General features: G+C 34.8%; 1 protein-coding gene across 1 annotated transcript; it reads left to right on the forward strand.

Moving 5' to 3' along the window:
- The first annotated feature begins 1,468 nt into the window (after positions 1–1,468).
- LOC147070346 (uncharacterized) lies at positions 1,469–16,441 on the forward strand. Its single transcript, XM_085949685.1, has 4 exons — positions 1,469–1,594; positions 1,731–1,887; positions 13,408–13,527; positions 14,968–16,441. Exons 1-4 carry the CDS (start codon positions 1,550–1,552, stop codon positions 16,326–16,328), a joined length of 1,683 nt encoding a protein of 560 aa, XP_085805811.1. The 5' UTR covers positions 1,469–1,549; the 3' UTR covers positions 16,329–16,441.

Consider the following 16,441-nt stretch of genomic DNA (forward strand, 5'->3'; position numbering starts at 1 on the left):
AAATTAACTAAACTTTACAGAAAACATTAATATAATCGTATTTAGGTACTTAGACTGCATGAAGCGAATGAATATTTATATTTCAATAATGCAAGACTTTAATTAATCATCACGAATGAGAAAAGTTGGAACCAGTGTTTTTATATAATGCAGAGTTCTGACAACTCAATTAAGTTATCGAATTTATTTTAAATTACAGTAAATGGCTAAAAACATTCTCAATGCCCTTAATTTCACCTCACAGAACCCTGGGGTTCCGCAGAACACCGTTTGAGAAAAGCTGCTGTACTTAGAGCATTACATAGTCCTTAACTTTACCGATAGCTAGAAGGGCCCGCCAAAGATCCTGGCCCGGTAGTCCGCTCCAGGATGTGGAGAACATGTGCCGACTTAATGGGTGGCTTCGAAAGAAACATCCTGAAGCCTGTCATTAATGATGTGAAGAGTATGAAAAGTCCGGCGTAATGAAAAAATCATTAATCTAAATTATATTATCCAAGGATCCACGACTCTCCATATAATTTGCAATAATATTTAGTTGATTACTAGTACCTACTTTTCGAGACTATTTTTATTTGTGTAAGTAGGTATCTGTATTTTGTTAATAAACGTAAAGTGTATTATGTAATATTCTGTATGTATGTCTTTTCAGTCGTTTCGTCGTTACTGGGAATGTTGTCGCATTCTTCAGCATTTCTTTTTCTTTTGTTGCGAATCATAACATTATTCTCCCTGTTACTACAATAGTATGTAGATCTCGACCTCTTCTAGCATCTGCTTCCAACTAGATATATCCAAAGCTGCTTCCTATTCAGTTTCGGATGCTCGAGGCCTTAAAACCAACTCGGCATTATCCCATCTTCTTGTATAAAGTCGACCACATCTTCTATCGCCTTCCAGTTTCCCAAATGTCAGTTCCTTTATCATGTATAACTCGTACATCATCTATACAATATGTTCTAGCGGTGCAATTTAATGGACTCTACGACGTGTGGGGCCCTGTACAAAGCATACAGCCCGTTATCACATCTCCTTCTCCACCATAACTGTGGTTCATTGATGGGTACGAAGATACTCTGATTAAATGACCGTGCTCCAGGTTTTCTACCAATTCATGACAACTCATTTAATCCTACTTAAACCATCTCCGTCTCTTTGCCAAAAAGCCATTTTACCAGAGTTGTCATTTATTTTTATTTGTTGTATGGCTTAATTTATAAGTGCATAATGCTGACCAATAATAATTGTCAAGCTAGTGAATGGACATTAGCAATTACTGAAAACGTTTTTCAAGGTGGTCGGCGCTCGCGCTGACAGTCAGTCGAGAAAACTCCAACTGCGATACCACGTTAAATTTAGTTACCTACCTGTACTTACCTGTTGAAGACAATGCATACAGATAGTAATAATATTATGAACGTAGAACGTAGCCATGCAATTCAAAAACATAGTCAGTACTCAGTTGTACGTTGGATTTCGCGAAGATGACAACGTCGTTGCTTACTTAAGTGTTATGTTTTAGTAATAAGTTTAAAAAACATTAGTAGACATGGTTGTGTGTGATAAATGGGTGGCTATAAAAGTCTTCGAAGTTGTACGTATGATATTAATTTAATAAGTATTTAAAAATAAATCATAAAAGTTTTCACCAAAAATAAATTAATAATAATAATATGTACTTATAAAATATTCTTTGTTATTATTTTTTTAAATAGTTTGATTTTTTTTAGTTATTTTGCATTGCCTGCGTCGTATGTAAACGAGTGACTGATGATGAATCCGTACGATTGTCGTTATATCTACAAAAAATATCAAGAGAATGGTCACTCCTTCGCAATATCACCTGGGGTTCAGTTGGCGCATCATTCGCAGACGCAGTTTATGGAGGTAATACTATTGTAATGATTATTAACAAACTTTCAAATTTTTGGTAATTTTATAGTACCTACTCTGTTACCGTTTTTGTGATCGATGTCTTTTGGGACGAAAAACCAAACCAAACCTAATACAATATACTGTAACACAAAAATAAGTAGGTTGTGTTAGGTTTTGGTTTTGTTTTTGTCTAACACTTTAACCAAAATGACGATATGGAATACTATACTTATAATATTACCGAATTTTTAAATCTAATAAAAAATACTTTTTTGTTAGTCTTTGCATATATGCAAAAATATACAAAAGTACTCCATTTCGTAGAAAAAATACTTAAAAAACGGATCAAAATTAATTTAAAATTGAATACTTACCTATAATATACTTATTTAAATGTATAAATCAAAATGATCGGGGGTGTGTCAGACCAACAATAGATATTGATGCACAATTATTAATTAGGTACTGTTTATAATGCAATAGGAGCAAACACAAACCGGAGCGCTCAATAATTTTACGAAAATATTTACAAAGTTATCTAATTGTATGTGTATTTTATAAAAATAAGTGTGTTAGATTTTTTATTATATCGCATATCTAGCTCAAACGGTCAAGTTAATATTTTCACGAGACGGAGCGATAATTTTGGGGATTTTATGAACCGGAACGGCGCTCCGGTGCGCTCCGATCATTTCGAGCGCTGAATAGCGCTTAATAGTTTGCTATTTCAAATTACGAAATATAAAAAAAAAATATTTTAATCGTGTTGGGTGTTATTATTTATTAAATACTGAAATAAATGTGGACAACTCTGTATAAGTACCGTTGGTTTTAATAACACATAACCGATTGTCTAACATACGACGTAGGTTACTTGTCTTTTACGAAAAACGTTAAATAAGACAGTACTATTTTTACGGTAGAGTACATTTTCTATCGGCACAGGATAATAATAATATGCAAGGAACAACTTTGTTGCGATAATATGTATGTATTTCCACTGTTATCACGTTATCAGTTTAACCGTTGTTTTCCTAGTGTGATTCCGTTCCATTTCTTCTTTAATAAGACTGTTTTCAATAATAAAATAAATTTTTAGAACACAAAATTGTCACCATTGAATAAAGCGTTCATTCAGTTGTGTTAAAATATTAAATTTAATAAACGTGCAATATACGAACAAGCAATATGACCCTATCTTTATATTATTCTTATCAAGTATTAATAAGCATGCATAATGAATGGCTGAGAATTCATTTGATAAAGATTTGTTTTATCGCACCATTGTTCTTATCAATCTAATCGAAGCAGAAATCATCTATCGCCGCGCGGGGTCAGAAAGCTCAAAAAAGTAGGTAAGGTAGGTAGCTACCACTGTCAATAAAATATACTAATATTGAAATCAAACATTCATCATAAGGTAATAACATCACATTCAGACGTCGTGAGACAGAAAATACATCATTTTTTAACACAGTAACCAAAATATTAGTGATTAAAATGACGTGCAATATTATACTAATATTCTTTTTGGTACTGTTCGGTTAAAGCGGATACAGCGGAAAACGCATTTTGAAAATAGCCGATAAACTGGATTATTTGTTAGGTTAACCTAACCAAACCTAACCAAACCTAACTGAACCTAACCTAACCTAACCCAACCTAACCTAACCTAAACTAACCCAAACTAACAAATAATCCAGTTTATCGGCTATTTTCAAAATGCGTTTTCTGCTGTACCCGCTTTAACCGAACAGTACCCTCTAGGTACAAAGCAGTATAATAATATCGCTTCCTATACATACATACAAAATATATTATTATTAAACTCATAAGTACTTATGGAAGATAATATTATCTTATATTAGTGTATCTAGATCGCACATCCAGAGTTGAGGCGGCCGAATACTCACACAGACGCATTCAAAAAAGGAACAGCCTGTAAAAGAACACTGCATTCTTCAGAAATTCACCAATCCACACAATCTTTCGTATCTGTGTAGCATCAACTCTGGCTGAGAGACCCAGTGGCGCACCCAGGGGGGGGGCCAAGGGGCCTTGGCCCCCCCCAAAAATATTGAAATTGAAAGCCAATAAACCTTTGGGCTTAGACAAATAAAAACACTGGCAAAAAAATGATTTGTAATTCTCCAGCACCCTTTTTAGAACAATTTCTTAGATTTTAATAGATTAGATTTAAAACACAAAAATTTCGAAACACTAATGTCAGGTTATTTTAGAAACCCAATTCCTAATGGAACTGTCAAAAAATTCTCGGTGTCCACCCGAATTCCGGAGTGGTGTAGGTCATGGCTGGGGAGGGCTAACAGGGCTCTAGCCTGGGGGCCCGGGTTGTGGGGGGCCCGGCGTGTCGGGTTGACCAGATATGTGAGATAAAAACACATCATAAATTAGTTTTAATAGCAAAAAAATTCGCCTGCGGCGCTATTATACTTCATGGCCATGAACATTTTCAATTACTTATATAATTGTGCAATATATTTTTTGATTATTATGTGTCGATACTCGACAGCTCCATTATTAAAGTGGATGTATTGAAAATCGCCAATAATTTAAATTAGAACACAATTTGAAAAACGTTAATGTAGTGTTTCACACTGCCTTTAATATTAGCGGTAGGTAGGGGGCCCGCCAAATATCCTAGCCTGAGGGCCCGTTTCAGGATGTGGGGACCATGGTGTATGTACATCGAGTGCAATAGACAACGAGAAATTAGGCTGTGAAGAAGAAAAAGAGCCTATGGGACTAATTTACATTCTCCTCCTTGGGCCCCCCCCAATATTAAATCCTGGGTGCGCCACTGGAGAGACCTATATCGTGTTCTAGTTTATTCAGTTTATTATAGACAAATAACCGAACACGGAGGCAACAATAAAATTGTACTACATTAATTATTATTTACTCATTTAAAACAAAACTGCAGACTACACCCCTTGCGTCTGGCATAAATATTTCCGCCCCCCCTACTTTCTTAAATCCTCCGACTGACCTGACCTGTCTTCACTAACGTCAAACCGCGCGTATGTTTTATGTCAAATAATTATGACGTCACTGTCCACCTTTCAGCTGAATTTTGAAAAAAATACGTTCGATCATCTGTTCGTTGTACTATTTTTACGGCCATTTTGCGGCCATTTTGATGACGGCGATTTTAATATTTTGTTCAGCATTTTGAATTTATTTGAATATAGAATTAAATAAGAATACATTTATATTATATATGTAGGTAGGTATCTAGGTATATTTTCTTTCGAAAAGTAGTTTAATGTTCTAACTATAACACGGGTGAATAGTAGATATAGTAGGTAGGTACCTAGGTAAGCATTTAAAATAATAGGTAATAGTTAAATTAAAGCCACACAGATATAGGTACCTGGCAGATTCTAAGTATTCTTTAATTTCCGACCTTTATGGGCCTCCATAGAATGGAGGTTTGTGTTTGTATTAACAGATTTTATTTTTACGAGAAATGGATGTCAGCCACTTGCTCCAACTATTAGGTCCATCCATACTCAAATTGAAAAACAATATTAGGTAGGTATGTATACTTGTCAGACCCAGGATTCGAACCTGAGACCCGCGACATTATCGACAATTTCTATTGACAGTTGACTGAATTACAAAATGAGGTTACGTTGACCATGGGCTCCACATCCTGAAACGGGCCCCCAAGCCAGGATCATGGTGACACCCCCCCCCCCCCCCACGTATCGCTAAGGTAAAAGACAGTCTGACGCTTTACATTGGCGTTTTCTAAATTGTGTTCAAGATAAAATAAAATTCAGTGTATTTTAGTGATTTTTTAACAAATCGAATTATGGAATTGTCGAGTATCAACACAAGACAACCAATAATTGTATCGCACAACCGTATATTTTAAAATGGTAATAACGGCGACTTTTTCACTATTAGAGCAAATTTAAGATGTGTGTTTATCTCATTTATCTGGCCGACCCGCCACGCTGCCCCCCTGAGCCCGGGACCTTAAGCTATAGCCCGGTCAGCCCCCCCCCCCCCTTCCTTGTGGGGGCCATGACGTTGACATAAATGAAATTTTCTGATACATGGAAAGTACTGAATCCAGAAAAATAGGACGTCTTTTATCGAATTTTATCATGTTTTATTCATATGAATCTTAATTTTTTCATATGAAATTAATTATTAAATTCAACAATGTCTAACATGGAATCACCTCGATGACTGTTTGCCTTCGCGGCCCTGATGTTGCAGTGTGTAAAGTGCTGTCCTTTCATCCGGGGGCTCCGGGTTCGAATCCGGTGCGGTCTTAATATATTTTTGTGATTTTTCTCAAAGCCTGGGTGTTTATGATTGTTTCACTTCTATTACCTACTAAATACACGACTGTCATTGGGCCTCTTGGCCAGGGCTCGAAATGGACCGGAACGCACCGGAGCGCTGTTCCGGTTCATAGAATCTCCAAAATTATCGCTCCGTCTCGTGGAAATATTAATTTGACCGCATGAGCTAGATATGTCATATAAAAAAAATCTAACAGACTTATTTTTATAAAATACATATACAATTAGATAACAACGTTAAAATTTTCATAAAATTATCGAGCGCTCCGGTTCGTAAAATTTTCCATTTCGAGCGCTGCTCTTGGCCTGCTGTACTATTATAAAATATATAGGACTTATGTATATTATATTGTACATACCTATTAACAAGTAAGTAATTAGATGCTGAATTAGGTACCTATTTGAAAATTGTCAATGAGATACATACCTATACAATGTCAAATATTTTACTAATAATTATTATACAAATATATATTAATACAACAGAAATGTTTGAATTAATGAAAAACTGGATGAAGATTTTTTTTACTCTTCCTTGCGTCCTCATCTATAAAAAATATGACAATATTAAAATTATTTTGTTTTTGCAGATCTTTAGCTTTAGCTAGGTATAAAATGAATATTTTTAACTTTAAAGAACTTAAAAAAAAAAACAAAAAATATGTTACAAGATTCTTATTAGATTTCGATCTCCATGAAGATTATGATAAAAAGTAGCTCCCCACCTGAAAAAGGTTGGGTGCCCTTGGTCTATTCTATTCTATATGTCTACGCTCACTAATTATTCTGCTTTTAGATATTGAAATTATTATTGCACAAAATGAATGGGTTGGTTAGTAAACTATGTTTTAACGTAGAATAGAATGCGTTTATTGAAAGGACCTACTGGAAAAATAATTGTTAGATATTGGTCACACGAAAGTTTCACGTTTTCTGTCAACTTCTGGTTTGTAGGTAACTAATTCACATTACAATAATAATATAATAAAAATAATTAATGCTGCAGTTGCTGGGGTTCGAACGAGATATTTTTTACCACGTTTTTATTAGCTCTTATTCTTGTTTGTCCGGTACTAATTTTTTCTTGTGTGTCCAGTACATTTTTTCTTGTTTGTCCAAGATTTGTATTGGACGATTGACGATTTTTAATTAACTTCCCGACTAGCTAGACATTTGAAGCATTTAGAATATATCAGAACACGATGACAATGCATTCTTTTAATACTTTTAGCCATCTTTAAGCAGAATTGAAATCATTTTCAGTTAATTCTATTTTGTATGGAAAGCTATTATTGTTGATTGCTAAGGGGATCCTAGCAACTAAATTATTAATATATACGTGCGTTACTATGGAAATCAATATGAAATGTCAAAATAACATTTCATTATTCTATATTTATTCAGTATTTCTATCAAGTACAATAAAAAGTATTTATTAATACATAGAATTGTCAAGTTTATATGATTCAACAGAAAATTTAAAAACGTGGTATACTTATAAAAAGTTTATCTTGTAATTATTCAATGTAGACATGTTACGCCGAATGTGCGAAATTGACTATTACATGAAATGGGCAAAATTTTGGCTAATTCATGTAATAGTCAAGCCTGTTGCCTTATTCATGAATTAGGTAAATTTTCTGCCGAGTACGTGAATTCGCCAGGGTATGGAATTCTTAAACTGTCAACATGACAGTAGAAAAAGTAAATTTAATACGGATGGTTTTATTAGTTATAATTGGAAATAATATTATATTATTATTATTAGGTTAGGTTGGGTTAGGTTAGGTTAGGTTTTGTAATTCTGAATTATTCAACTGAATGTCCATTTTGAGGTTAGCTAAAAAGTGTCAAAAACTATCACAAACATACAATCAACCATTGCACGATTGATACCCAAGCACGAATCAAATCGCGAAAATACCTTTTAATAAAATTCTTCCGTTATCATATTATAGTTCTAGATTTTTTTTGCGCATAGTAAATGGATAAGAACGTCATTGTAGTTATTGATTGTGATATACCCCTGTTACAGGCGGGCTTCTCCCGGTGTAAAATAATCATTTAGTAGTCATAAGTCGAAACGTAACCCTGACCTCTAGAAACGGCTTCATAAAACATCTAATCTGATTCCTTGCTCAACTACGTAATTTAATTTTTTTTTATTTATTCATGAGTAAAGGCCTTCGTCCGGTGCGTAAAAATCACTTACTGGGCGGAGGTGTAATTAAGATAGATTTTAAAGTATTAATGATGATGGATGAAAGAGATAATTTTAAGATTAAATATAAGTACTTATTCATATATAATAAATTTTGCCGCGCTTGCCGGCAACGTTCAAATTTCCACGCGCCTGCGCCAGGGTGGTCCTCGTGATTCGTCAAATCAAAAACATCACGCGATAAAATTTGGCCAATCACGAGAGTCCTTTTTGTTGGACGGCGTGGGTACGCGAAGTTTGAAAAAGAAAAAGAAAGTAGTAAGCGTCCCTTTTCCAACATGTTGTCGCTATAGGATTTGTTTCCCGAATAGACCAAATGTCAATTTTTCAGGAGACGAAAAACAAATTTCATTGTCGTATTATGAAATATCAGTAGATGTATCAATCATTTTTTCTACACTGTATGATTGCAACATTATCTAAGAATAAATTCCAAGAATAATATACTGGTATAAATCAGTAAATGCACAGAAAATGCGTTTTATTTACAAGTACTCGTTGTGGATATTCGGGAAATTTTTAGCGCTCTCTCAGAATAATGGATATTCGGGACAAAACAAGGACGTTCGGGACTTAAGACCGTAGCGTATTGCTGCACGGCCCACGGATTACTGAGTGGTCAAAAAGTACGCACCTCAAATGTTATATTTATTTACACGATAATTTTTAATGATTACTTTTACTATTTAAATACCTAATGATCGTAATAACCCAAGTTCGTAGGTAATAATAACATGCGGCATTCGCTTTTTTCGGTTTTTTTCGTAATAAGTAATAAAATAGTTTTTAATAATCTTTTTTTTTTATTCAACGAATAATTCACAAGATTTAAGAATGTACCATTCTAATTATTGAACATACATAATTTTTAAAATCACTTCTGAGAAAATATATTATAACCAATAGAAAAAATCTTTTTGAAAAAAGTAAGACACCCGGCAGGAATCGTCCCTGCATCTCCTGGGTTTACGACCCAGTCCACAAATTATCCACTATGCTACGAGGTGACATACTTATGACGACAAACTTTAACTATTGGTCTTTTAATACCTGCTCATCAGTATTCTTAAAAATCAAGCGACTATCGGCGATCGGTTTTGGTTTATTAAATAAAAGTAGGTATCTACTACTTCAATTACTAACCGACGTCACGGATTTCTCCAATATTTTATGATGGTACTTACTCGTACTTGCTAACAATTTTATATTAATACTTTTTCCAAAAAAAAAAAAAAATCTATGTATATATATCTGTATATTATTATATCTATATATTTCTATAATTAACAATTAAACTTATTACAAACCACCAAATAAATATTATATATTAACTATTGGAATGACAATACAAAATATTAACATCTATAAATTAATTACCATTGGCTGCTAATATTAGGTAGGTACCAATATCCTAAGTATATAATATTTACCAAATAAATAGTTACTAACATACATATTAAATTAAATTAACTATCAGCGCATTCAAAAGTAAATAATAGCATCGCCTTTATTTTTATAGAAATACCTAGATTAAAAGTAAAATAAAGACAAACAATGTTTAATTAATAAGTTGCCGGGTCACACTGTAGAATTCATATAACCGTTGGGATTTTGTGTCATTTATCAAAACAAAATGCAGTTATTTAGGTTAAAATACTCACTTCCATAACTTTACTATAAGTTCAGGGCGAACTGGTGATGTATCAGCTATAAATGATCTCTTCAAATTTGATGAATTCACTATTAAAACAATAGTAACTTTAAAAACAATATCAATAAGACGAAATTTGAAAGAGCATTCCGGACGGCCGAAAAATATGAAAGTGGGCGTGATTGTTTTAGAGCTGGACAGCGTGAATGTGGGAGCGAGATGCACGGCGTCAGCGCGGTTTGATTGGCTAAAAGTCATATTCGGGAAATAAAAACTCAGCCAGAGATTTATTTCGACCGAAATTAACTTGGATATTCAGGTGCGAATAGTTGGACATTCGGGAGAACAACACGGAGTAATTGTAACTTAACATGGCGTATTCGGGTTTTTCAAAAAAATATCTCTGTTCCTAGATAAAAATATATTGTTTTTATAAACGATTTCGGTAGAGTTCGATAAAAGAAATTGAACTGCATTAAAATGTCGATTTCGACAAAAATGGATATTCGGGAAACAAATCCTATAGCGACGAATTGTACGGACCTGCGAAACTTATTGTTAAAACAAAATATATAAACGTGTAAAGAAAATGTAAAATATAAGATAATACCAAGTTACGCACGAGACAGACGTGGTTTCATTTAATTTCTCCTCAATTTAAAATATCTTTTTTTGTGTATCCGGGGTTCGATGGACACCTGAGCTAGCCGCTGGAACCCCGGGTATCTCAATTGGTATATTTTTATATTATAATCAATGACATTTGACACATTTGGTTAGTTTGATTAGTTGCAAAAAACACCACCGGAGCGCGACCATCTATTTTGACCATAGATAATACACGTACATTTTGACCAATGCATGAGCATTTGACACGTTCAGTTTAGTTGCAAAAAATACCACCGTAGCGCTACTATCTAATTTGTCCAATGCATGAACTAGGCAGAAAAATTACTGCGGAATTCACGCACTCGCCAGATATTTTGTCTAATTCATGAATAAGGCAACGGGCTTGCATTTTTCACGATTTAGGCAAAATTTTGCCCATTTCATGTAATAGTCAATTTTGCACATTCGGTGTAACAGACATAAATTCGCTCATAATCCAGTCATTGTGCCACTCGGCCACAAGATCAGCCAGCCGACGCGATAAAATATACGTTTTTACACTAGCCCAAATGCAAACAAAAATAATAATATCTGCATACGTTATTATACGCTTCGAAACAGTATTATTATTTTATTACATACCTACTTATATCAATTGATTGAATTATTGTACTTATCATGAATCTTAATTGTTTTTAATTCAAATGGAAATTATCAACGTACCTAGTTCAGCATTCACCTTACCTATTTATCATTTAATTACAGGCAGGGACGGCTCGTGTATAGGAGCAAATGTGCACTGATCTCCCAAATTATTATGTAATAATATGTATGTATTCAAATACCTACATATTATAATAATTAATTATTGTAAAATATCTTTAATTTGTCACCCATCCGCTACGCGCATCACCGTACGTATTTCTAGCGTATTTTTAACCGGCCGCTGAGCTGGATGTTTGTATACATGTACGTCTTTCATAGTATTTGTTGAATGTTCGAAAGAGCATCTGTACTGCCTGACCGTAGACGATTTTTTGCATGCTGCCGATATATTGTACCTCACTGAACGTACAATTTTTACCTTGCATTGTGCAATGTCCTCCCTCCTAGTGCTTCAAGTATAACCGATAGATGCCGCGATTGACTGGCGCGTTTATAATAATATTATTGTACGTACGTATGAAGTAGGTAAAAGGTTCCCGCGCAGTATTTAAAAATACTAGGTATATTATTATTTCATACGTTATGACGTTATGAGGTAAATGCTCCGTTGTATGATACGCCATGTTAATATTGAATCAATCAAAATATCGATTAGAGTAATATTGTGATCATTAAGTTAGGTATAGCCATCTCACCATAAAAATACGATTGTATAATTATTTTACATTTCAAAATTAAACACTAAATAATTTTAATATAAATCTACAGCAAAGTAAGTCAGTAACATAATACATATAATATACCTACTTATACTAACTATTATTTTTGACGTTGAATGTCTTTCAAATCAGTCCCATTTGGAGTGCAATTCTGGAGTTGGGGTGTACAAAAGTTGCAAATTTTTAACACAAGTGATATCCCGTTGGAAAATTAATGATCCATGCCTAGTATTTATAAAAATGATACAGTGCGTATATGAGAATAATGTGGGATGACAAATGAAGATTTTGCGGCTTTTTCTCAATGACACATGTCTAAAATACTTACATCAGTTACGATTTATGGAAGTTACGAGTGACAAACGTGGTAAATATGTCAGCACGTCATATGAAGTTTAATTAGGTACAATAAAAATCGAAAAACGTGTGTACCTATTGCCTTTTGCATCATACTTATCATACCAGAGGCTTGAACTTTGTAACTTTGGCAACAAATAAATGCTGTCCGTGAATGTAAGCGTCGTTTAGCATACGCCTACCTCCACCACGAAGGCTATTGCAGATTTTTTTCCAATACCATGAAAAGAAAAATGCATGTCTTTATTTGCACTCCCTAATTTTATTATCACCGGCCGCCACTGATTACAGGTATAATGGAAAGGTCCTGATGGATAGGCAGAATTAAAAGTGTCTGTGTTTTTCAACTACCTACCATTATGCCGGATAAATGAAATCAAAGAGCGCCATCTTTAGATTAATGAAGCCTGAGCATATCTTTTTGCACAAGCAGCGAGTGATCCACTATCAAAATCAGATCCCAGATTGCTTGACATATTGATTCGACTTTTCTCGTTTCAAATTGAATTATAAAAAAATCTCAAATCAAATATATTAATAAATTATAAATAATATTCATTCCTGTTATTCATCAGCTGTCAAAGTCAGACTAGTCATTAACACAAAAACCGGTGGTAATATCGATTTCCAAAAAATATGTAGCATTGATCTATGCATTACATTTGTAGAAGGTGTGTTATGCTAGTGTATTATTTATCATGTAACTCATCTATCCAAATCAAACCATTCCATGTGTCAACAAGACAGACGCGCCAGTATGAGCACTCTATAGAACAATGACAGGTCATCCATAGACAACAACGGGAGGGGCGGAAAAAGTAAGACCAATCGTTGTGAATGTATCGGCTATCTACTTGAGTCGGGAATGAATCAAACCATCGAAATCACCCAGATCACAATCCTCAGTCATGAAGTCCCAGCAATGAAGAAAAATGATCAAAAACATTAATGACATAATTATGATTACAGGTTACGTGATCATCACATTCGGTTTACTCCTTGGAAGGATTTTCCGTGAGATTCCACATGGAAGGCGCATATTAGAAGGCGTTCTCTTAGGATTTGGAGCACTATTCTTCATAATATTAGGTAAATGAGTTGATATATCAATACGTCCAACGTAATCAAATGAAAGAGAAGTTACTCACAGCAGATATAGTGGAGTGGAAAAGTTTCCTGGTGGTGGCCTAGATAGTATGATGACGTCATAATCTAATTCTCTATTAATATCACAATTAGCCAGTGTCGATCCATTGCTGGACGAAGGCCTCCAATGGCTCCTTCCACTCTTCTGGTCTCTAGTTCTTCATTTCCATGTACATCCACCAAATGAGTTCATCGATCCAGCGAATTTTAGGGGCCGTCCCATGTGGGCGTTTAGTGGGTACCACTGTATGAATTCCAACCTATTACCGTTTCAGTAAACCATTTGAATAAATAAAAGGTTTTTCATTACTAACAGTCCAAATGAGCTATGTCATTCTCATTATACTTAGTTTATCTGAATTAGCAACTCTTTATACTTATATTATAATTTATTATTACAATAATTATTAAATTAATTCTCTTTTTTAATATGACTATTTTAATTAATACAATGATTACAATAAACTGTTATAATACCCCGTTTACACGTGCATGGATTGGCTGTTGACAGTAAGTATTATCGCGGCCACCACAAGAAAATGTATGCGTACCTAAACATGTATTATCCTGCAGTTGCAAGCTTGCATGCATGAATCAAAAAAGTTTGGAAGCTTCTGAATTTTCATGCGACAGTAGGGATTTTTTCGATCTACGCCTCCACAGTAGAACAATTATGGCGAAACTGCCGGCAAAAAAAGCCAACTATACTCATTCTGGGGTTAACCGATTTTCACTACCTATCAAATAGTACTATAAAATGACAACATCGCGTCTCGCTTACTCTTGAATAATGAGATTGGAGAGACAGTCAGCACTTTTACGCGTAAACAGTTATTGTCACGATAATTTAAAATACAAACTATTGCTGCCAGTAAATCCATGCACGTGTACAGGCGCTATAATACTCCGTTTACACATGCATAGATTTACTGCTGACAGTACGTATTATCACGGAATGCATGTGTAAACACATATTTTCGTGAAAATTGCAAGATTGCATGCGTGGATCAAAAAAGTTCAGAAGCTTCTGAATTTATATGTGACAATTGGACTATGTGATATCTGCGTCTACGCAGTAGAACGATATTGGCGAACTTGCCGGTAACAAAACAAACTACACCGCGCAGACTCATTTTGAGGTTAACCGATTTTCACGACCTGTCAAAAATAGTATCATGCAGTCTCGCTTGCTCTTGAAGAATGAGATTAGCGAGACAGTCAGCACTATTACGTGTAAACAGTTATTATCGCGATAGTTTAACTTTAAAAATACACACTATGTATTGGTTCAAGTAAATCCATGCACGTATACCATCACTATAAGATTATAATTGTGTTTTCTTTATAGTTTATAATTTTTGTTTTTTTTGTAACTTTTTGCAGGTAGTCTCGAACTGGCATCTTTAGAATCGATACCGGATCGCCTCATCGATAATGCTGCCGTTTTAGGTGTGCTATCATTAGTGACAGCTGTATTATTTTTAATTGACCTGGCGGGACCTCGGAGAAAGAGTACCAGTAAACACTCGCAAACTGATGCAGAGAAACTCGGAGGGAATTACCCGAAGCTTACATTAGATTTGAAGAAAGACACCGGCAACAATACGAATTCGCACACTTCAAAACAACAACAATTCTTCCCGGAGAAGTTTAAAAAAGTAGACAAGAAAGCCGATAAAGATAAAGGTAAGAATAAAAAGAATCATGAGAAAGACGCGGAAGCTGCAAAAGATTTCCCAATGGGAAATGGTGGAGAAATGAAAATGGCAGAAGACAAAGACGATGTTGACGCTTTTATAAATTCACAAAAGACGGGGTATCATAAGTTTGCTGAAGAAAACACTGAAGAAGAAGTGACATTTGAACCGATAGCGAAAACTAAATATGGATCGGTTCGAAACGGAGAATCAAAACGAGGTAATATGAAAGAAAACAATTCATTCCAAAAGAGTACATCGGTTGCACATGACAGAAGTGAAGAAGAAGACAAAAGAGACTATTCAGATGAAACAGGGTTTGATCCGAAGAAATATGATAATGAAATGAAGAAAAATATTGCATATTTAAAGATGTTGGATGAGAAGTTGGAATCTCAAAAGCAGTATCATAAGGAAGACCTTGCACGGTTGAACGAGCAGTATATGAAGGAATACGAAGAGAACATAATGCGTTCGATGGAGTATGATAAAAGAGGCTATCCTCGAATGGGAATGTCGCCACGTAGCGATTACGAAAAGCATAAACACTGGGAGAAGTTTGAAGAAGAAAATATACCACCGTTTCCGGTGAAAGAAGATTATTTGCCAGAATTACAGACTCCCGTCTTCGCCAGAATTAAAGAAAACAGATCCAATAAGGGATATGGAATTTATGACAATCTAAGTCTGTATAACAGAAAGAGTCCGGATGAAAAAACTGACTCAGTCAGAAGCAAGACTAAATCTAAACCGCCAACCTTACAGCAGATTGCTGAATACTTCGGCTTGCAGCAGAAACAGACTCTGCCGAAATCAAACAAACGAGAAGCTTCTTCTCAGGTCTACGGTGATGAATTACCAGCCGTTTCGTTTCTACTGCCAATGCCAGCCATCAAGGAGCAGAAGGAGAATAATTTGAATTACAACGGAGGACCGAGCAGTCCGACGGACCCCGGATACGTCCAATACACAGCACAGCACTGGAACGACCGATTAGATCGGAAATCCTCCACCAAAACACCTCGCCATAGTCCCACGGAAACTTAGCATCTATTGTCTTCACCTGCATTGCCATAATGTTGTATTATCACTAGTTTTAAGCGTAACAAAGTAATTATTGTAAGAAACATATAACATATTGATGAATTTCTACCCCGCTC

The sequence above is a fragment of the Rhyacophila brunnea genome, unplaced genomic scaffold (assembly GCF_057557595.1).
Source record: "Rhyacophila brunnea isolate RB1 unplaced genomic scaffold, BYU_Rbru_1.0 scaffold_22, whole genome shotgun sequence".
Classification (NCBI taxonomy): Eukaryota; Metazoa; Arthropoda; class Insecta; order Trichoptera; family Rhyacophilidae; genus Rhyacophila; species Rhyacophila brunnea.

Excerpts from the sequence above, each read along its gene's own strand:
- LOC147070346 (XM_085949685.1), top strand. The coding sequence starts at position 1,550 with ATGGTTGTGTGTGATAAATGGGTGGCTATAAAAGTCTTCGAAGTT. Across the intron at positions 1,888-13,407 it reads CGCAGACGCAGTTTATGGAG|GTTACGTGATCATCACATTC; the intron begins GTAATACTATTG and ends TTATGATTACAG. Across the intron at positions 13,528-14,967 it reads ACTATTCTTCATAATATTAG|GTAGTCTCGAACTGGCATCT; the intron begins GTAAATGAGTTG and ends AACTTTTTGCAG.